Here is a 23,287-nt window from a genome sequence, read left to right on the forward strand (position 1 = left end):
TTTTGTAGAGATGGTGGCTGAAAAAATTTCTATTACCTTCTGTCTGGCTTCGAAATAAACCTTAATTAAGTCTTTAAAACCTCGTCAATTTATACACCTTTATCAGTCTTTTATACTTTAATATAACGTCTGTCAGTCATAGTGTTCACGAAAGCGTAAATGAGAAATGTCTTGAGGACAATGTATTACGTGCAAATGAGTGAATCTGTTTCATTTTAATAATGTGTTACGTTTTAAAATAATACGTTTTTATAACAGGGTTCATGATCATGAAAATGCAGTTGCAAAAAAAATCTTATGTCACATTAACGAAGAATGGATTACAAATTACGATTTATGTTTAGCGTAGATTGAGATTATATGCTAAATTATAATTTTCAATTGATAGAATAGTATACAAAAATCATTAAACTTATTTAAATGTTAATATAATTCTAAGATATTAAAGATACTTACGACTATAAAAATTTAATTAATGATTTTTCAATTGCTACGGAATAGCTACGTAAAATTCAATATTTTAATAGCACCGCAATAGCAATGTGGGAATATTAGAAAAACTGCTCTTAAAGGTTATATTGAAAATCAGTAGTGTTTCTATGTCTTCAATCTACATCTAAATAAACGTCGGTTCCAATATTTACCAGGAACCACTAATGAAGTAGACGCTTTTAAAACAAAGCCTTATACTCACAACCCTTCAGCAAAAGAATGTTGATTTGTTTGTAAAGTACCTTTTATTTTTCGTTTTATACGCTAATGAAAAACTCAGTAATGCAAATACTTAATTGCTTCTCTGTTCCAGGCGAAAATATAAAAAATAATTTTCACGATTTCCACGAGCCCTTAAAAGCAATTTGATAAAATGATGTTCTAAGTGGCGAACAGTCCTATATTTTAATCCCAAATATTGTCAAGGCCCTACTCAAACTACTAAACGTAATCTTATAGGCATAGCTGAACTCAGAGGTATAATTTATTTAAGTAACTAGTTGGTGCCCGCGATTTTGTCTGGGCAGGATTAAAATAATATTTGTCAAAATTATGTAGCGTGAAAGACATATTTTATCTGCTTTAAATAACAAAAGCGATAAAAGTATCAAATTTTCAACTAAATTATCAATTTTTATTGTAGTTATGGTTCACTATTTTGGCTATAATAGCTTACACATAATATATAGATGTTTGCCGTGGCGAGATTTTTTGTAGGACTATTTAAGATAAACATTTCCATCATACATTACATAATATGTGTAACTCTAGCGGTTTCGGCAGCACACGTCAGAATAGCTCGCAGATGGTAAATTTTTTCCTACTTACTTGATATTTTGGACAATTCACACAATATCTTTATAAATTGAATCCTACGTCTTATTCCGATGTAAAGTTTCATTAAAATCCATTCAGTACCGTGAAAGAGTAACAAACATCCATCCATACTTCGAAACTTTCGCGTTTATAATATAAATAGGATTTATAATATAAGTCCTTTGAACGAGTTGGAAGCTAGCCTTACACTGTCCGATGCTTTCTTATGACATTAAATTTTATAGGTGAGTTGCTTGTTCTTAACAATTTACAAAACACATATTCGCTTAGATCCGGTCTTTACAAATATTGTCTAAGCGAAGACAATAAATGCCAAGAGTAAATGTATAAATACAGATTAAACTCAAGAGATGAACCATTAAAAAGCGAATACTTTTCTTGATAAACTGTTTATTTAATTAATAATGTGGTGTACCCACCACCAAGTAGATCGACTTCCGAATTTTCTTATAGGTAGAAATGTGTATACATTATATATCTTTCGATTGTAGTTTCTAAACTCATATAATATATAGAACTAAAAGACTACCTGACTGATTCCAAAAATTCCTTCACCGTCACAATGCTACATTATTCCTAAGAGACAGAGATTATTTTTTGTCGAATTATATAGAAAAATAAGTGTCCAGCCGTGCGACTGGACAAACCGCTTATGAATATAATTAACCGCAAAAGAGTCCCGCTGGTGTATGGAAACGATTATTTACTAGCATCAAAGGATTCCGATCCTTGATTAACACTACAAGAATATAGAACTATCCATTCAACCAATATTTACTGACTGTGATTAGAGGTACTATCAGCAGAATTATTTTTAAACAGACAAAATTAGTAAACAAAAATAAATTAGCTTTGTTTCTTGTTTCTGAAGCAAATTAAATTAGAGTAAATTATTTCCTTGTAAATTTCAACCTTTTAATAATTATTATAATCTTTGTATTATTCTTCATAAGTAGGTAACTATTACTTAAGTAATGTGACCCTACGACCACTTATAATACAGCTTGCATTTCTTCTAATGATCATTTTTTGTTTCTTAAAGTCATGTAGGCGGCTAAGACATGTCGTTTTCTTACAAAGAATAAGTACGAGTAGGTCTCAGGCTTGAGTCTCACGCGCTTAACCACCAGACCCTATAAGATTGAGACGTTTGCGATACGAATTATTACCTATCGCTAAGTCTCGACCCTGCATGTTACCCTTAATTTAAAAGTCAAAAGTTCTACTCATGATTACGAAATAAAGGAAGCGCAATATTTAAATTCATTTAATCGACATTTGCTGATGGTACACTAATTCGCAGATGCAAACAGTACCAGTACAATATACCTTATAGACAGATTGATTGAGCCGCTATGAATGATTGAGTACGAAATTTATTACATGGAAAATTTGAAATTTCTAACTTAAATTAGTTTTATAATTGGGCAATTAAGTATTAAGAAATATTTATGATATTAAATTATTAAATTCATTTTATTATTTTATAACAATATTACACATTATTTGTTTCGTAGCAACTAAAGTACATAGATTTAACAATTACAAAAAACTGCATCTTTCAAAATCATAAAAAAATTGTAATCAGATTTTAGTAACATAATCTAAGCGAAACGAGAAAGAAAGGTTATAAAAAATACGCTAATATCGATCTTTATAAGAGAGGAAATAAATAAAAAATTGTAAACGTCACCATTCACCGGCATCGAAGACACCTAGTGATATAAACTTGTTTCTAAACAATAAGAAATTCAATAAAGACTCCCTGAACACTTCGAGCATGTAAAACAAACGGAAAGTACGTACCTTATCATTATCAAGTTAAGAGGATGTATGGAAAAACTTTAGACCCCAGTAAAATCTGTTTACGACCGCCCTTAACCAAGAGTAATAAAAAACATTAAATCGCGACAATTCGGTTCATTGCTAAAAGCTTTTCGGGATTCTCATTTTGGGCCCAGCGCTCCATTTTTCTCGACCTTACTGGTAAACGTTAAAAGTTTTTAACTATTAATCCCAAAACAAATTCTAGTATATTTTCTTGAAATTTCACTTGATATTGTTCAAGATAGGTCTCTTCTGTTTTCATGGAACTTCTTTAGAGAAGTTTCAATGTAAAGCTTCGTGTAGCGATCTTAAGTTAGGTCACAGCACAGATAAAAGCCACCGTAACTTGCGATTCTTAGGATATTTTAAAAGGGTTTCTATTGAATTTATGACAGGATATTACAGAGTTCATTCACCTCTGTATAAAACTATTTATCCGGACCGATCAGAGACTGAACCACAGTGTAAGCAACCACAAATTTGATCAAATACATGTATGATGGGTATAGACTATAGATGTTATATCTCTGGTTTTTTTTTATTGATTCTTTTTTTGTTCTAAGAGAACAGCTCTAGTTTCTAAGTAAAGGAATTTGTACTGTGATGTGACCCTTCAGACATCGAGGTGTAACTATTTCGTTATTTCTGGTGTTGGAGGAATATAAATTGTGAAATACTGTGTAAAAATGTGTTTCATTGATTTTTTTGCACCAACAGTTGGTGTTTTTTATTCCCGACGAATAAATTTATTGTTTTTGTTCGAATGTATACAACATTAATATATATACATTTAAAAGCGTTCTCCTCATGGGATAGATACATATAGTACATAAACCTGTTTTCAACACCGAGAAACTATGAAGACGATTGTCACTTGAGATGCATTTTGCGCGCCATAAGCTCATTTAAAATTTTTACAGAGTTTTACTACTCAGTTGTATGAAAGGAAATATGAAGCGAATCAACGAGCACATTTGCAGAGAACTATTTCATTACAATTTAATACTGGACAGTGGACATTGTTTCATAGTATGTAGCTCTTTGAACAAACCAAAATTCAATGTTAATAATTATTTCCATTTAATTTTATAGTGAAGTTATTTGGAAAATTTGCAAGGAAACATAGGCCTTGTCGCTTTTACGACTACCCACTACTACCAAACTACGAAACCATTTATCGTAAACTTTCAAATAGTGATGAGTACATATTCTCTGGTATTTGTGTCCTTCCTGTGACATTTTTTTTTGTTGAACAGGAGGCAAACTGGCAGGCTCATCTGATGTTACGAGTAAGTGATACCGCCCCGCCCCATGGACACTCTCAATGCCAGAGGGCCCGCGAGTGCGTAGCTGGCCTCTTAAGAATTGGTACGCTCTTTTTTGAAGGACCCTAAGTCAAATTGGTTCGGAATTTTCAGTGGGCAGTTGGTTCCACATAGTGGTGGAATCTTGAGAATCTAGTGGTATTTTCTTGAAGGTAGGTAGATTTTACTACTATTGATAAATATGTACGATGTCATTGATCGATCTAGAAATATACGTGACAAAACAAATATTTAGTATCTTTAATTAATCCAGCGAAAAGTAACAGACAAACGACGACGAAGAAATGACGAACGAGGCTGGAGGCGATTCGAAATTCTGTAAGAAAGAATGTATACAACCCTTTGTAAACTACACAAAAGTATCCAATGAAAAGTTGACCGTACCCATATGGGTAATCATTATTCGTTTCCAATATTAAACTTGCGAACTCAAATATTTCTTACAAATAAATTATGTCCAGTATCAAAAATACTGAAACTGAAAATGAGAAATAAATGTGATCTTCAAATACATTAAGAATAGTCAACCAGGATAACAAAACTATTTATGACTAGAAGAGCGGCCTTCTGTGCCTGTTATAATTCGATCTATGCCTTGACTGTGGGTGTTAACGCACATAGAAAGAAAGATTCATCTACAGCCCTGACTATATTGAACTCGGGGTTGAAAGTTTCATGTTTAAGCCGCTCTGACGACGCAAAAAAAAGCATCAAGCAGAATTTAAGCAGCATCAGGAAATCTGTTACATCTAGATAGATGCTAGATAGCTGCTTTTTCTTTGGTAAAGTGTTTAAAACCTGCACCATACGTCACGGAATAGTTGTAATCTAGTTACCCACAACACAGGGGCTTCCAAGTGTGTGCACTAGCGATAGTTGAATTTTGTCACAAATTTATGACATGAATAAAGTTTTTATTATTAAGATAGGAATATTCACTAATAAGTCAAGATTATTTATATTGTTACTGATATTTATGTTGCTTATCTATTTACTATTTGTTTAATTGTTTTTTTTAATCGTATTTAAAAAACAAATAAATATATTATCTAATGAAAATCACTGTTGTGGTTGTTTGGCTGTATTTTTCTTACTCTTCTGTAGTTGTGGTATTTGTGTATAAACTAACTGCTTACGTGTTTAACAAATAAAAAAAGGTCAATACTACTCTAGTAATCATTTAAATGAAACGGCAGTATAACTGTCGTTATCTCACACCGAGTATCGAAAACCGATCCACGTTAAAACAGACAAAACTGCTGACTCGACCCACTCATGGACAAATAAATAAACATAACCCTTATGGGTGTACAGACAAGGGTCCTGACGTTTATTACCGCATATTTTACATTACCTGTTTGTAATATTACCACGTAATGTATCGTATCTATTCTTAAAGATATATTAACACAATAGTTTCTGAGGTGTGAGTTAAATTATTAAAATACTTTTTAGTAATTAATAAAATATTCTTTTTACAACTGTTTGCACTGGTGACCTGTATACGGTTATGGCGACATCAATGAGAAGAGAAGACAACATTAAATTAACAGCTGGCCGGCACTGGAGGAGAGCAGTGCATATCTTAAGTCTGTGGAAGTTTGAAGAGAACTATGCCATGAGGCACGCGATATTGAAGACAAACCAAATTCAATTTTAGATGCTGAACTACATCTAAAATTGATTTTGGCATAAACGCGAATCATCGGTTTTTACAATTATTGTTAGGTTGTTTAACTGAAGACAGTTGAGCGTGTGTGTGACAAGACATCTAGCCTACTCGATCAGCAAAGACATTTGAACACAAAAACCAAGAAGTTACTTTAATTGGCCTTTCTACTAAGACGCAATGCCCAGCAGATCCAAAGGTTAGAATACCAGGGCAGGCAATCAGGCTATTAAAACAATGAATAGAGTACACCTGCCCTGCACTTGCGTATTTAAACCAAGTACTTCCTTAACGTCTGGCCAGTTATTTCAAGCCCGATAAACATAGAAATCACTTCCAAACACTCGGTAATCTAATAATAAACAAAGCGTAGACCATTAAAATTTTATTATAATCCATTTCTGACGCAGTGAGTGAGATGAGAAATGCATGCCGTCTATGTACGACACCCGAACTCATGTTTTATTCATAAAGTAAATACGATTTTTGTGGAGCTGCCACGCGTATTTTCCTTCACTCGACCGCTGCTCTAAAGAACCCTGAAAGCATTTTAATCTCAAAGGCATACCTCTCTTGTATTTTTACATGTAAGTAGCTGTGTGGAGCCCAAGACTGATATTAAGTATGTTAGAGAAACCATACATACATGAAAATAAAGAATAAACGTATTAAATGTATATAATATATTTTTAATGTACAAATGGTAGCATATGAAATGTAATCTTAAAATAAATGTGTGTAGGTATTCTAAAGTATCAAAGCAATGGAATTGAAAAAACCAAACCACCACGAAAAACAAGATTATTACTTAAATTGATTTAAAAAAATGTAAAGATTACAAACATACATAGAGTGCGCGTAATTTTTGCAAATTTAAAAACAAGAGTAAGGGAGGAGTCCCTTAAAGACTGGCAACGTACCCACTAACATGGTTGTCCATAGCATTTATAATATTAAGATAAATAAATCTTCCAGCTGATTAGACATTTTAATTCCGTGGCATAACTCAATCCGGCTACGTGCCAGGAATACACTAGCTTTATGACCACGAGGTCAGAATTATACTTTCCTGTTTAGAATAACTTGGCCAGCCGCCTTATCGTTGTTTTATTTCACAAAAATTCCTTTGAGATAGCCTATAGGGGCTTTATGTATCAATTACGCTCCGAAACGTGACTGTTTTTTTAAATTAAGAATGGTTAATTCAACTACGACGATGTAAGTTTATGCGACATTGTTTTATAAAATATTGTCTTTGGTTTACGCGGTTCTACACATTTATACAGAACTTCTTTAATGTAAACGACAAGTCGAGATGTCAAGTTGAGTGAAAAATACAAAGTATGTCTCTTCATTCTTAAATTGACTTTGTAATACCGACACTGATTCAACGATAGATTTAATAAGATTTTAGCAATAACACAAAAATACAATATATGAAGTGCCGATTATATAAATAAAAACATCATATAAGGATTAAACTTACTGTAGATGAAGTAAATCAATCATCAAACATCGCATAAATGCACTCAACTTATTTCGAAACTGTTGTAGTGGCGGGTTAAAACTGAAGTTTGATATGTAAAACAAATGAAAAAATATTAGGCATGTGCGCTGTTTCCAGGTAAATTTTTATGGACTTGTATATTATTGGGCTATATTTATTTGTAATACTTTACTAATAATAAATATAAATTGAAGCTGATAAATTCCGATTTCATATAGTTGTCAAAGTATTAAACCTTGTAAAATAGGTAGCTAAGTCTACAAACGAAGTTAATAAGAATTTGTTCGTGGTATAATAATTTGCTTTACATTTTCTTTGTACCAAGTAATTTGAGGAATTTATAACAAAAAATAAGCGCTTGTAAAAGAATGTTTATTTTGGGGTTAAATTATGATGGCAAGGAATATGAAGCCTCATTCTTTAGCTACGTTAGCGGTTTACAGGGCCGGATTGTGAAGTATAAGGGACCGACAATGCTACGAGGAATTAGTGGCGTCACAACTCGCGGTCCTGGTCTTAGATAACCATATCTGTTTTCTTTATCATTTGTATTTATAGTTAAGGGGGTAATTATTGTTCTGTGCATTACATACAATCAGTTCTTTTTTATTTTATAGTACTAGTTGCTTCACTACTTTAAATACGCGATACATGAAATGAACACAACGAATTATAAAGTTTATATAATCCCTAACATTTTGTAACGTCGTAAACCTACAACAGTTGATGACCTCTTCTATAACAATAAATTACGACAGAGTTAAAATTTACTCTTCGTAGCTTCTTAAATTTGATCCGTGTTCACGTATGTACCAATGACCTGTAAAGAGTGCCACAGGCCCCAATTTTTCTAAATTGTTATGGTAATCCATCCCTGTATCGTAATCTGGCGTAGGATTAAATAAGGTGGTATCAAGTGTGAATGACGTTATCATGGCGAGTGACTTGCAGCTTTCGTCGAGGTTAAGTTCTCAAATAAATTATCTGAGTAATCTGTTTGCTAAGCTTTTAATTACCTCAATTTTCGTTCTATTTTTCTTTTGATAAAACTGAGGATTTTCGAGTAAAATGTTATCTGAAATGTGATATTCAACTTAGGATCGAGCAAGGTTTTCCATTTATTTTCCTATTTTATAAATACAATTTACGGAATATTAGGGACGATTAGATGTCGACTAAATTATAAAAGCGCAAGGCAGTAAAAGACAATTATTAACTTCTGAATGGATCTACTGTCTGCCGTCGTTTTACAAAAACCGGAAACCGTCACGCACGCCAGGCGTCACGTGTATCGCGTAGAAAAAAAACAATGTTTTTTATATACAAATTTATCACAATCCGTTAACGTTCAATATTTTACTAAACTTATTGCAGATAGCTCGAGGGTTAGTTAGCATTTAAACTATATATAACAAAAACATACTACAAATATAGACATAGATGGAGTACATAGGTAAACACAAACATATAACCAGGAAAAATTAATAAACATAGTTTAAACAAGTCGAGGCTTGAATAGTGGTTGTTGTATGTTCGGGATGCGCGATATAAAACTTGAGGTTTTTGCGTAGTTGTTGTCGATGTGAAACGTGAAACAAACGACTTCATGTCTAACTTATTTATTCAATCTTTAGTATTCATTAGCAATAAATTAACGAGTATGGCTGTAAGCGTACTCTAGTGTTATCTGTGTTATTTAAAAGTAAGATCAAAATACGTTGTCTCAATCTATCTGCCCTGCGATTCTGTAACTCAATTCACGAACTCACACAGCGGTTTTCGCATCGGCGGTCTCTCTCAAATCAGTCGTGAAGCAGTAATTTTATGATTTGGCATTATGATAAACAATAAAGTACAAGCTTCCACCTTTTCAGAAAACCGCTGTGTGAGTTCGTGAAGTGAGTTACAGAATCGCAGGGCTGGTTAGCTTTATTTCTTATCCAATCTATTTGGAACAATTTCTGCAATCTCCGAGTGGCGAGTGGTGAGTGGTCGTAATCGAATTTAAACGTATGAGGTGAACGTTTAGTTCTACGTGAGTGCCTTCGTGATATCAAACATGCTGTGAATTCATTTTTGGCAATCAATTTTCATTTATACGTGAAAATTGATTGCCAATAATGAATAGAAAAATTTCGTTGTCAATTTAAGAAACTTTTAAACATTGCATCTTTTAGTATTTTTGTTCTTAACGTAACCTAAACAGCTTCGTGAATATTATTATTAAATAGTAGTCACAAAATCAATGTATACACGTGTACATTTAAGTGAAACCATTAGAAATCAATTCGCTGAACAAGGACGTATTAGAAAATCATTATTATTTTTGTGATTTTTTTTTAATTTAGCAGACATGGACCGAAACATTTAATTAGTATATAAAATCTGCATTTAATACCTATCAACAATATATATCAACAACATTTGTAAAATTTTTTGTTACCTTGTCTATATCCCACGAATTAGCGTCATATCGTCACATTGTACAAAGTCAACACCATATTCATGATCCATCAATTAAGTTAGTAAAAACCGAAACCCAAAAGTTAAATTGTTACATACACTTTGGTACTGATGTTGTACTTTAATTACATTCATCTCAATATCCCTGTATTGTGCACAGATTTAATTAATATAAACAGAATACGTGGGTAACGTCTGGCCGAGACATCGAGAAATCCTACGTAATAAAGCCTACATCTTAGTTATCAAGTTACATATTATTAATGGATACCCATTGTGTTGCATATTAAGGATTCAAAGGCATAGTGGTTGTGTATTTCTTGTTTTTGATTAATATATCTGTCCACATGTAATGGGGTCGACCTCATTTTTATTTATTTATTTATTAACACTTCGTTGCATATACATTAATATAGTACAATTGACATAATTAAAAAAAAAGGAGAGCAACTGGCGGCCTTATCGCTTTCGAGCGATCTCTTCCAGGCAACCACTGTGAGAAAAAAAAAGTATTAAATTACATAAGAAAGGCAAGAAGTGCAAAAATACATGTATTACATTTAGTTGCTTAGAAAAAGAAACTTATCAGGAACAAAAAACAAACTAAACTAATAAAGTATACATGAAAAAAAAACATAATAATAATAAAAAGTGCACATGAATCATTTTTAATTTCCTAAATTAAGATCAGTCTCACGACAGTTGGTAGGTACCTATTATTAAAGTTAGGGGTTAGGTTATATGTATAATAAGATACTTTTTTCTTTTGTGTATTGTCCTAATTAAAGTATCCAAATGGCTATTAAACTGTGAAAAGCAATAAAACTAATATTTGTTTTTTAAAAAAACGTTACTTATATTCTTCGTTGATTCGTAATTTGTCCTAAATTGGCGAGTCTTGCCTTGACTACTTGACAATTCGTTAACCGTTTATATTTCTAGACACACAAATTTATTACTTGTCTTGTTCGATTCTCAAGTTAACAACTGTTTCAGGTGTTTGATCTACTTGCCTTCAAAGGGTCACAAAAAAACACAATCTTGAAGGTAAGACCTAAGACGATTTCAATAATAATTTATTTAAAGAGAATTGTGTACTACGTAGCGACTTCAACTATACAATAAAATAAATTAGTGGCGCTACAAACTTTATAGAACTGGGCCCTAAGGCCCTGATGCTTGAGGCAGGAAATCTGAATTTATGTATCTGTTTCATGATCATTTGTCAATCACATAGGCAAGTAGGTAATTAGCCTCCTGTGTCGGTTTCCTCACGATTTTTTCCTTCACCGTTCGAGCGAATGTTAAATGATCACATAGAAAGAAAGTCCATTTGTGCACAGCTGAGGATCGAGCCTACGACCTCAGGGATAAGCGTCGCACCCTGAGGTCACTAGGCCAACACTGCTCCGACAACTATAGTCGAACTTATTTGCTTATTTAATATGAATGATACTTTTGTACTTAAAAGAAAACACATGTATAATGTGTTTATAATTAATTAATTTCTTAGAAAGGTCTTATGGTAAGTCAAGCAGTATTCGAATAATAATAGGCAGACTTTAATTTCAAGGTGCAATGATTTTGTTACAACCTACAGTCAATAATCAGTAGCTCCTCTCATTTCTAGTGGAAGATCGCTTATTAAACCCGACTCGGGACAAAATAAACAGCTCTTCTTTAGTAAATACAAACAAACAACTTTTTGATGATAGCTATTTCGTGGATTTATTTTTGTTTGTGACATTTTTAAGACAATCTTGTAATCACAGCGCTCCATTTTCATACCGATAGACATTATTTAAAATGTATTACTTTGTTACGTTTTTTTTAGCTACTGAATGTATAATAACTTTTTTATATTCTTATAAAACAATAGAAAAGCAATATATAACAAAAATTTTATAGCTTTAAAGTTTAAAGTTGATGATTTTGTTTCTTTGAGAGAAATCTTTATTTAATAATATTAAGCTTTTAGTTTGTTTGAAATTAATGGTTCGAATTTACGCGACGATTTATTGGAGTGTTTTTCAGCAGATTCAGCAGACGAATGAAATATCAAATGTTGTGACAATTTCTCGCTATTTAGATCTATTTAGCTGTGTGCAGTGGGTGAATAGCGGGTGATTATACAGCCTCCGTGCTTACATGAGTTCACTAACTACTCTAGCAGAATACTCAATGTCGTGTCAACTGTTGCTCTATTTATAATTTAAATCGATTATACAGCAAGGCTGTATAGTAAAATACTTGCACTTTTTGGTTGGTTGTTTAAATTTTGAATAAATTACAGATTTAAGCTATTGATTCTATGTGGAAAGAATGGATTATTTAACGATAGAAAATCGTTAATTTAATTTATTTGTATAGTTTATTTGTAAATAAATCAAGATTAATAATGCAAGGTTTTAATATTTTGTCATAATTTCTACTAATATTCTACTTTCTACATACAAACTACTACTGATTGCATTTTCTCTTCTGAATTGAAATTAATATGCCCTCCACCTTTGTTTGTGACCAGTATAAAATAAATATTCTACTAAAACCGTTTACTTTTTATATTGTTTATAGATACCATATAAAAAGTTGCATCAGCGTGCGACTCTCTTCCCGGAGGTCGTAGAACAAAAGGACTTTCTATGTGCGTATCAAACACTCGCTGGTACGGTTAAAGAAAACATCGAGAAGAAACCGGCACATGTATTGGACGGAAGGCTCCATATTATGAAAGTAACGGATGCAATCTTAGATCCATATAGGGTTGTAGCGTCACTGGATTATAATTATTATTTAGGTACCATATAAGTATAATGGTAAAGGAAAACAAAGGCTCTGCGTGGGTCTACCTTTTGTCCTAGTTTCGATGCGAGTATATAATTCAAATTTGCATCTTAATAGCTTTGGTGCGAAGTACGCTGTGGATTTTAATTGGTTTTGTTCCATCAATTTCTACATATCGTAAGTGGATTAGACCTGACAGTTCTTTAATTTTATATACATAATAATGAGCCTCCACTTCCTTATTGTTCTAGTGGGAATCCAAAGTCGGCACTAGTCTAAAATTAAGAGTTGGGAATTAACGAACTAACACTCCCAATGTCAATAACTTTTTTGACATATAGAAGTCACACTCAGCGCTCAAGTCTCGTTTCTTTTTTTTCTTTTTTTTATAAAACAGGGGGCAAACGGGCAGGAGGCTCACCTGATGTTAAGTGATACCGCCGCCCATGGACACTCTCAATGCCAGAGGGCTCGCGAGTGCGTTGCCGGCCTTTCAGGAATCGGTACGCTCTTAATATCACCCAAAGATTGGGTATTGGCGAGAAGTATAAACCCCGATTGTCCCGATTGTCTCGTTTCGTCGAGTCACGTCAAACATTTAAAAGTAGCAATAAAAGTAAAGAGTTCAAACCAGTTCTGAAATATGTTCTAAAATATTAATATACATATATCTAATTTATATAGATGTAATATAAACTTATAAAAAGCAGATGTGATTAACATAGTGATTTATATATGTCTATTTAAATAAACTCATTAAGCTTAAAAGGTTTTATATAAACAGACAAGCAGGCGCCGTTTCACGATAATATCACTTAGCATCAATCATTGTCGATCCGTTTTTATTTATCACTTCATAATAAACTATATTATAACATTGTGAATACGCCATGGTGGCAACCATTATAATGTCTGATACATTACTAACGGTCGGATTAATACCCGCAGCTGAATTTCATCTTGGTACGTCCAAGCAGAATACGAAATTTGAACCGTATCACCTCAACGCTCGTCGTTCCACAACAGAGCATTTTTGAGGCAGTTATTATTATACCACAACTAAGTGGCTCCAGCGTACGGTGAAGGAAAACTTCGTCAGCCAAAACGTCGACAGCGTGTGCCGGACAGAAGGTTAATCACCACATACTTGCATATTACGTAGAAATGATCACGGAACAGATACAAAAATATGAGCCACAGGCCCAGACCTAAACGGTTCTAGCGCCATTGGTTAATACATTACTATGCATTCTAAAATATACTATTAGACATAAAAAAGATGTCATTACAATTTAATAGAATTCATAGTGATAAAATAATCTAGCCAAGTGTTGGTCATGCTCATGGCTGATTTCACTCGTAAGTTGCTACGACAGTGCCGTCAGTAACTGTCGCCGCACACGGGCCACACGCCACAGCCACAAACGCCGCCACGAGAAGCTAGAAGCGGCTACAAAGGTAGCTGAAACGCGCGACAGCCACTTGTGGCCGGTGGTCGACACTTGCGGTCGGTGGCTGCTACTTTTTTTAACCCTTGCCTGCAGTATCATAATGGACTCTGACGAAGAAGGTTTAATTGCGCTACTTTTGATATAAAGACGTCGTCGTAGAAGACGAAACCATAGTTATTGGATACACAGAAAGACATTAAATATCCCGTCACCACGACAGGTCGGTAATCGACAACCATTGAACTATACATGATGAAGCATTTGGCCTCAAAATATGATGAGGCCATATTCTGGAAAATATTTGGACTTAGACAAAAAAGTTTTCAATTATAGGTTAAGCCGTGCCAGACATTGCATTGAGTGTACCTTCGGCGTACTAGCAAACAAATGGAGAATATTACATCGCCTATTAATCACTTCTATTCATTTCTCAGAAGACATTGTGAAATCTTGTTGCATTTTGCACAACTTTATTCGCAAAAGGGATGGTTTCAATTTTCGTCACACTTTGAAAATAGTGGGACTCGAAAATATACAAAATACAGGCTGGCCAGTAACACGAGATTTCTTCCCAGACCTTCACTTTTTCTCCTCTATTACTAAAACTATCACTTTTTGAATCCCAAATCGCAGGACGGGATTGTATCTCTGATATAAATAATTCTATATCCATATTTATCTACCTATATGAAACACAGACTACGTGCGTGCGTTACCGTCGACTTTAGGTTAACTGAGGTAAGAGAGAGAGGGGCGCGGAATCGCGCGAGTGGCGTGTGGCGGCTTTTTGTGTCGGCGTTTAGTGGCCGGTGCGAGCCACAAGAAGCAAGCTGCGACGATTTGTAGCGTGTGGCCGCCACCGGCGCCAACCGTGTGCGGCGAGTCCATAAAATGTATGAAAATTACAAGAAATATGCCAGTGGCGGCGTTTTGTGGTTGTGGCCGGTGGCCCATGTGCGGGGACCCTTAGTCTTATAAAACGTAAAATAATATAATTTTAACAACAATACAGTTTTCTCGTATTCGTATGCGATACAAATAGATCCTTTACCTGCCATAAAGTCTTGTCGCTGTCATTAACTTCATAGTGAAAGTTTCTGATAGATTTTAATAATAAATTTAACTTGATTTATTTTTAGATTTACGTTGCAATGTAATTAAAAATACTGGCCGTGGGTCTAATACAAAGATTGATAGCGCGTTTTGTATTCGAATAGTTCATATAGAAAACGTATTGTGTGCGCGTGATTAATTATTTACTTTGATATATCTCATCGTCTTCTTCTACTTACCCTCCTACTATGAATCGTGGCAGTTACTACCGTTTGCATTTTACAAAACCAGTAATGCTTTCACGGAATTCAATATTATTATGTTTAATAATTGTAACAGTTGTTTTATCGTTGGGTAAAGCGAGTAGCTTATCTAATATGAATATTGTTCGTATAACGCGGTAATAAAAAAAACAACATTAAAATTGGAATCAGCAATGGTAGCTTTACTAGTCCTAGAGAACAAACATATTTCTTGTCTGTAAAACCTTATCTTATGTACCTTCGTCTATGTTTCCATTGTTATCTATACACGAAACTTGGACATTAACTATTGACTGTTCAGTGCTTACGCTTTTACTTCTTTGTTCTATTCTTCTGTTTTATTACAACATTTAAAATACCAAAATACTGTTATTTTGAGTTTAAGTCAGAAATTAATATATAACCCCAGATATCCTATTTTCAGTGCCCAAATACATGCATATAACTTTACAAAGTCTATACATACATAAATAGGTACTAAATATTTACAGAACATTCCTAAAATATCTTATTGTAATCTTAATAAATGTCTGACATTACTTTTACCAACATCAAAAGAAGTCTAATTTAATAAATTTGACGTGTATTTTCAATTATAGCTCCGGATTTTTGCATTTTCAGCGAATATGTATTTGTAATCAGATTGATAGCTTTGAATTCTTGAATAATTGTTAAATAGCAAGAAATGTCTGAACTTGTTTTGTTTCAATAATAAATAATTTATATTTCTAGCATGTATAATACTAACCTAAAGACCAGAGTATCGATCGATAAATCTTTCGTGAAACGAGTATAACCGTGAAAGGGGTTGGCAACGAAAATTTTAACTAGGAACTGTATATTATGAGCTTAGCTTGTCTCATATCCTCTTTGCTTTCGGGGCAAGCTTAGTCTGCCATTCACGCCGAAAACTAGGCTACAAACTGTATGCTTCAAGCGACTCACACCTACATAACTATAGGTATTAGCTTTTAGTACAAAATGACCCCTTTTAAATACCTATTATACAAAGTTGAATCATGTTAGCAGCAGAATAGTTACATCATTAAAATCAGATTTTGTTGGTGAAATTTGCTTCATGATAAATATGGTATTTAAGCGAGTTTTTTTAAATATAACGAAGCAAACACAATACCAGAAGGGTCGCAAGTGCGATGCCGGCCTTTGAAAACAGAAAACAATACGAATATGGCAATCTTGGTATTTTTTCTCGTTATTATTAACAGATATATATATATATATAAGATTTTTTAAGTGTACATAGACTATAAATGTCGATCTATTAAAACTTAAATATTGTTGGATTTTTCTAGAACAGGGGTTCTTCGTTCTGTGATTAAGTTGGTCTGGGAATTCATTTATTAAGAGCGATAACTCAAAGGTTCCGAATTCAAAATATACTAAACATTAAAATGGTTTTATGGGTGTAAAACACATATAGATCTTTTCCCATTAAAATGCAAAGAATCCAAATAATAAATAATAATAATTACTCATAACCATATGCACTGGTTCAGCTTAAATCTTCAAAAATTGCCTACAAAAAAGTATAACATTTAACAAATTAAACTAAACAGTCATTTGAAATAACATTTTTATTTAAAAAAATGGTTTAAAATACTCCTAAATTTATCCAAGCTAAAACAACACCAAACTAAACCTATTGTATTTAATGCTGTACTAGTTTTTATAAAAAATTGAAAAGGCTTTTAACGACGATAATTAGACTTACCTCTCGTGTATTTTAACAGCCGCATCATAACAAACATTATTCGGAATGTTTCCGATACATTCTTAGACGCCACTTAAACATATTAAATAGAGATTTCTAGTTTAACAAAGGTGACGTCCAAGAGAGATTCCATTTCCTAGATCTTCCTTTTTATTAGATACAATAAACCTTGAATGTTTTATTTATTGTGCTTTGAAGAACTCGTGACGCTTTCGTGCTGCACGAAAAAGACCTGGCGGGACTTTTGGTTTTCGAGAGTTCAATGGCCAACCTTAGTAAATATTGCGATAAAGTTCAGTTCCCAAATATATTTCAGATTCTTATTTCATAAAAGATATTAATATGCTTGAAAGGGTTCAAAGAAAAGCCATGAAATATGTCAGCGCCCTTAGGAACAAACCTTATAATGAGCGTCTGAAAGCACTTGCTCCTACTGGTTTAGGAAGTAGGCGATTCAAGGTTTATCCCATTGAACCGTATAAAATCCTTACTGATCACTATAATGTTTCTAGAATTGAGAAGGTCTATATTTTAAGTGAGAACACACATTTGAGAGGTAGTTCTTCGCAGATTCTCTAAAGAACTGTAATTAGTGCACCCTTTTTGAACTCTAAAAACAGGTTGGATTATTCGTCCAAATCTGGAAATATGCGCGCATCAGCTTATTAAGCGGCTAGTGTGTTAATCTACATAATATTAATAATATATGCTAAAGGACTTACCCATATCATCGATGAGCGGCGCCATCCGAAGCGTAACGCCAACAAGTAACAGACAAAGAAAGAGGAGCAGGCAAGCAGTCACCATAATGGTATAGCGAGCTCGACGGGGCAGCTCATCAGGGTCCAATACCTGGATATGAGATTTGTTTTTATGCGGACAAAAACCGAACAACCATATAAAGCAAGTAATATAGAAAGGTTATAGCTACCAGTTCTAAATTTTTCTAATATTATATATAGATATATACGGTTCCTGGGTCATCGGACTGTTTTAAATAATAGAGGATTTTATTTTTAATCAATATTAACCACACGCGTACAACAATAGAATATATGCGAAATAATTAAACGTTAATTGCTATGTAACGAATGAATATAATGTAACAGCTGAAGAGAGTGCCCACGTCTGGCTATACTCTCGGGGCGTAACTTCGAAGAAAAAGGTAATCGCCACGTTTATAAAACTGAGAAAGCCTGAATGAGTAATATTTACAGCCTTGACTCGTACAATATGTATCATGAATGTTCTGTTCTAGATATTATTATTTCGTATATTCTATATTTATTTGTTAATACAGAAGTAATGATTTTCAAATATTATCTTTAAAGTTTCTATGAAACTTTCAAAACTTCCGACGGAACTGTACAGCAGGTGATTTATAAAAGCGCCACCTATTATTAATTTTGTGAAACAATACTTTGGTGAAAATTATCGCGTTGTACAAGAAAGATGTGTTTTAGAACATTTCTGTGGTTTTAGATAGATGGCGCTTAATGCAAAATATGCTTAACATTATGCTAGGTTCAACAATATCTTTCAATCTCTATTATTGAATACTTAGTACCTTAGTGATATTTTTATGACAATTTAACATTATGTTCTAATTTTAAAGGACATTTTGCGAGATTTTTATAATAGTGTCATAATTCAAATGTAAAAGCCAGACAATTGAAGATTTTAATTAAGAAAAAGACATACGCTATTATATTTAAATAATTATAGTTTAAAAAAACTATAAAACACGCTTTTTCACAATAATACCAGTATTTTTTTGTTCATTACCATTTTCAGCCTAAATTAGGAATTATTTTTCACTTTTTAGTTAGATGTGCTTTAAAAGCGTGTTTTATAGTTTTTTTAAACTATATTTATATTCCACTTTTTAGTCCTAGCAGCAATACGTGTTGTCTCAATTTAATCGTATTGCTTTGTGGACTTAAACAAAATTCATTGTTTTTCGAGATGAACCTATGAAATGCAAATAAAAAAAAATAAAAAAAAATATATTATATTGTCGCTGATTCTTTATAAGTGTACAAAGTTTGAATTAAATCTGTCCGTTTAAAGTGGGTCAAAATCGAGTCCGAAGGAGTCGGTTACATACATACATACATACAGGTGAAGCTAATATAAAGCGTGTAAAAAGGGATATAATTACGTGTATAACTTTCGCCTGTTCGTCAATAGCGGATACAAGAAGAGTCCTATGTTTCTTAGGCTTGTGTGAATGAGAGTGGTGACGTCTCCGCCTACGTCGTCTGCGCTCCATCTCATAACACTCGGGACTGTGTATATCGCTGTAAAAATACAAATACATTAACGTATGTTATTAATTAATTTATTTTTATTTATTAGTTTATTTAAATGGAGGAATCAAAGAATACATCCAAATGGAAAGTTCAGGAGGAGGCCTTTAGCCATAAGGGATCCATACTGCGGATCACGAAGTAATGGAAATAACAATAAGTGTATAATAACAAAACTAACACCCATCTGATTTGCATTTTTTATATTATTGAATACAAGAGGCTTTATTATTATTTTTTATTCATTAGTGTAATGTCACGAATTACTAATTTTTTTTATTTAACAGTTTATTCATAATTTCAACCTTTACATCGTTTCAATCGATAACAGATGTAATTAAGACGAAAGATTTTAATGTCATGTATGTTAGTAACGAATAAACTTAAGTACTTCAAAAATTATTTCAGCTTTAGAACGCATTATATCTGAGTAATTTAGTTCCAAAATATTAAAAGTCCAGCAGCTTCAGGTCCGCTTATGAAATGAAACCTGGACCGAATTGTAATATAAAGCTATATTTTAGTAGAATGTTATTCTTAAAATCTTTATAATATCATATTAAATATTATTCGAACCTACAAATTTTAGCTATAGTATCACGGTTTGAAATCGAGCTAAGTACAAGTTGGAAAAACCTTCGACGAAAGAAAAACTTAAACCAAACAATGCTTCCTAGTTCTGCGATGAAAGCAGCTAAAATTAGGCTAAGACTCTTAACTAAGTTGGGTTTCGTCTAGGGTACGCAAAATAAAAACAAGTGCCTCAACATTTGCAGAGGCTACGAATATAATAAAACCTAAACCGAAACCTAGGCCGAAACTTCGGCCTACACGGTTTCTGGCTGTATGGCGAAATGAGTGCTAAGGTCAGAAATATTTTTTAAATTTATTTTTAATCGTTGTACTTGTTATATTAAATAAAGACTGATCTAATAGGGACAGTAAAAGAGAAAGTGCCTCCGATTATATCCTAAATAGGCTTAATAATATTTCAAATCTTGTTGAATAACTTTGTATCCGACTCTTAATTTACTAATAGATACTTACATTTAAAAAAACTATAAAATTACGAACATTCCCTATTTATGTTTTGGCCTCAGATTGATTCCGTTTCTTAGAAGATTACTTTTTCATATACAAGTTGGTGATCAGCATTCTGTCTGATACATGACGTCGATTTTTGGAAATGAGACATTTAGTTTCCTCACGATGTTTTCTTTCATCGTACGAGCGAGTGTTATCGAACCTACGACCTTCAGGGATGAGATTCGCACGCTGAAGCCTCTAGGCCAACATTACTTTTTTATATTGAGATTATTCAGATAAAACATAAAATAAAACAGTTACCAAAGTTTTGGTGAATACGAGGAAATTCCGACAGATTGTTAAAACTTTTAATTGTATTGTAAAGTTCTATCTCCTGCTAAAACTCGTAAATCGCCTGATAGAAACAAATTCTACATATCGTAACATTGTATTTTTATTGAATTTGCGAAAGGGCAACCGTCAGTTTTGTTTTATTTTAGCACTCAGTAATATTAATTTATAATACTAAGGCGTTACAACTCTGTATAGGTCTTGGCCTCAGATGGGATGGAAATCCTTTATTCCTTTAATTCTCATATATGTAAACAAAGTAACTTATATATATGTCATTAGAGAAAATCAGCATAGCTATTTATTTATTTATTTAATTTAATAAAGTGCTTACACGCTACAGTTTCAAATAATATTCCAAATACAAGGCTTACAACGCGGCTATATCACTTAACAGCAAGAAACACCCGCCCGTTATCCCCAGTTTTATATAAAGAAATAACTTACCCATGATGAGTATTAAGTTTCAGTTTCTTATGCTTTCTTTTAGGACCCTCATGTTCACACCAATGTCTGACGCCCCCGCCGGGGCTCTCTACTATAGACGCCTCCTCTGTAATAAATGTATAAGAATATAATATAATTATGCTAAATACTCTGATACATCCTATTCCGATTACATTGGTGGAACCAGCTGCCCACTGAAGTATTTCCGAACCAATTCGACTTAGGGTCCTTCAAGAAAAAAGCGTACCAATTCTTAAAAGGCCGGCAACGCACTCGCGAGCCCTCTGGCATTGAGAGTGTCCATGGGAGGCGGTATCACTTAACATCAGGTGAGCCACCTGCCCGTTTGCCCCCCGTTCTATTAAAAAAATAACATTATATTTACAGAATATTACAATATTTATTCTTAATTTAATATTTAACGATTAACCTATCGATATATAACGATATAATGGCATTTAATTAGATAGAGACATACATTATTTTATTTATTTCACATATTAAGTTATGAATTCGATCTCAAAAGATATTCCTAGAAAAATATTTACTCACTGGAGCGTTAAAGATATATTCATGTCACCTGTAGGCACAGTCTATTTTACAAAGGATCCGTGCCTTCGTTATCCATTCGGCGGGATTTTTATGTATTTATACATAAAATAGCCCGCTGAACATACACCGATGGCAAGAGGAACAGAACAGTGGAGGAATTTTGTGTGGAGGAGTATTTAACTGATGAGATGCCCAAGGTACAATAAATATTTTGGGCATAGTCTCATCAAAAGAGAAATACAATTTAGAAGGTACCAGATTAAGAAAACAGCAGGTGGTACATGGCAAAACGTTTCAAAGTGCAGTCAGAGATGGCGGGATTAGGAGGATTTTGTCAAAATAGTACACTCAGAAATGTATGTAGGAATTAATTACATGATAGAAATATAAATATATTTAAATGTAAAGTATCCGAAATAAAAAGCTTTTATTATTATCATATACCTCGAACAGGCCACGATATTAGATCTGAATCCTAAATAAAAGATAGCAAAATATATTTCAAAACCAATTGAATAAAAAAAGACCAGATGACATGGCCGTGTCTCCCACCGTCATGCGTAACGAACGTTCGTATAAGAAAAAACTATGATCGCTCTTTATATGTATTGTAGCTTACTATTATGAATTTCGTTTTTTATAGATTAGATTCAATCTCACACCCACATTCCATCAAATATTGTATGATAACTTTGAAAGCACAGATAACGCGAACACAATACGAATAATCCATTCAAATAAAACAATGAATAGACTTACATTCCTGGAACGATGACAATTTATTTATGATTGTTCAGTCCTCTTTGTCATATTAATAAGTTTATAACTCATATAATTAAGTTTACAGCTATACGCACACCTTGTGTGTATAACATTAGCTGTGCTTTCGTCTTTTAGTATTAGCTTATCTATGTATCTCGTTATTTAAAAGCATATGAGAGGGCGGAGTGGAACTGCAATAGTGTTGAAACACTCTGGATAACTATACCCCATAATTCATTGGCAGTCAACGACCGGCGCAGTCTCCATATCGGTCTTGTCTATATACCTCCAGACTCTATGCAGGCTGAAAGACTTGAAACGTTTATTTCCTCGTTTAGCCACATAATGGACACAAATATAAGTGATAACTTTATAATAGTCGGTGACTTTAACCTCCCAAATATTAATTGGACGCCTTTGGGACCCATTCTATTAAA

At 33.2% G+C, this 23,287-nt stretch overlaps 1 protein-coding gene across 1 annotated transcript in view; it reads right to left on the minus strand.

Moving 5' to 3' along the window:
• The window catches only part of LOC125063121, a 92,711-nt gene that overhangs the window by 42,474 nt on the left and 26,950 nt on the right, over nucleotides 1-23,287 (minus strand). Inside the window, exons 4-6 of the mRNA XM_047669349.1 lie at nucleotides 21,537-21,642; nucleotides 19,565-19,703; nucleotides 18,126-18,255 (exon numbers count right to left, since the gene is read on the minus strand). Of these exons, the coding sequence (XP_047525305.1) occupies nucleotides 18,126-18,255; nucleotides 19,565-19,703; nucleotides 21,537-21,642 (375 nt within the window). The remainder of the gene's footprint in view (nucleotides 1-18,125; nucleotides 18,256-19,564; nucleotides 19,704-21,536; nucleotides 21,643-23,287) is intronic.

Source organism: Pieris napi, chromosome 3 (genome assembly GCF_905475465.1).
Source record: "Pieris napi chromosome 3, ilPieNapi1.2, whole genome shotgun sequence".
Taxonomy (NCBI): Eukaryota; Metazoa; Arthropoda; class Insecta; order Lepidoptera; family Pieridae; genus Pieris; species Pieris napi.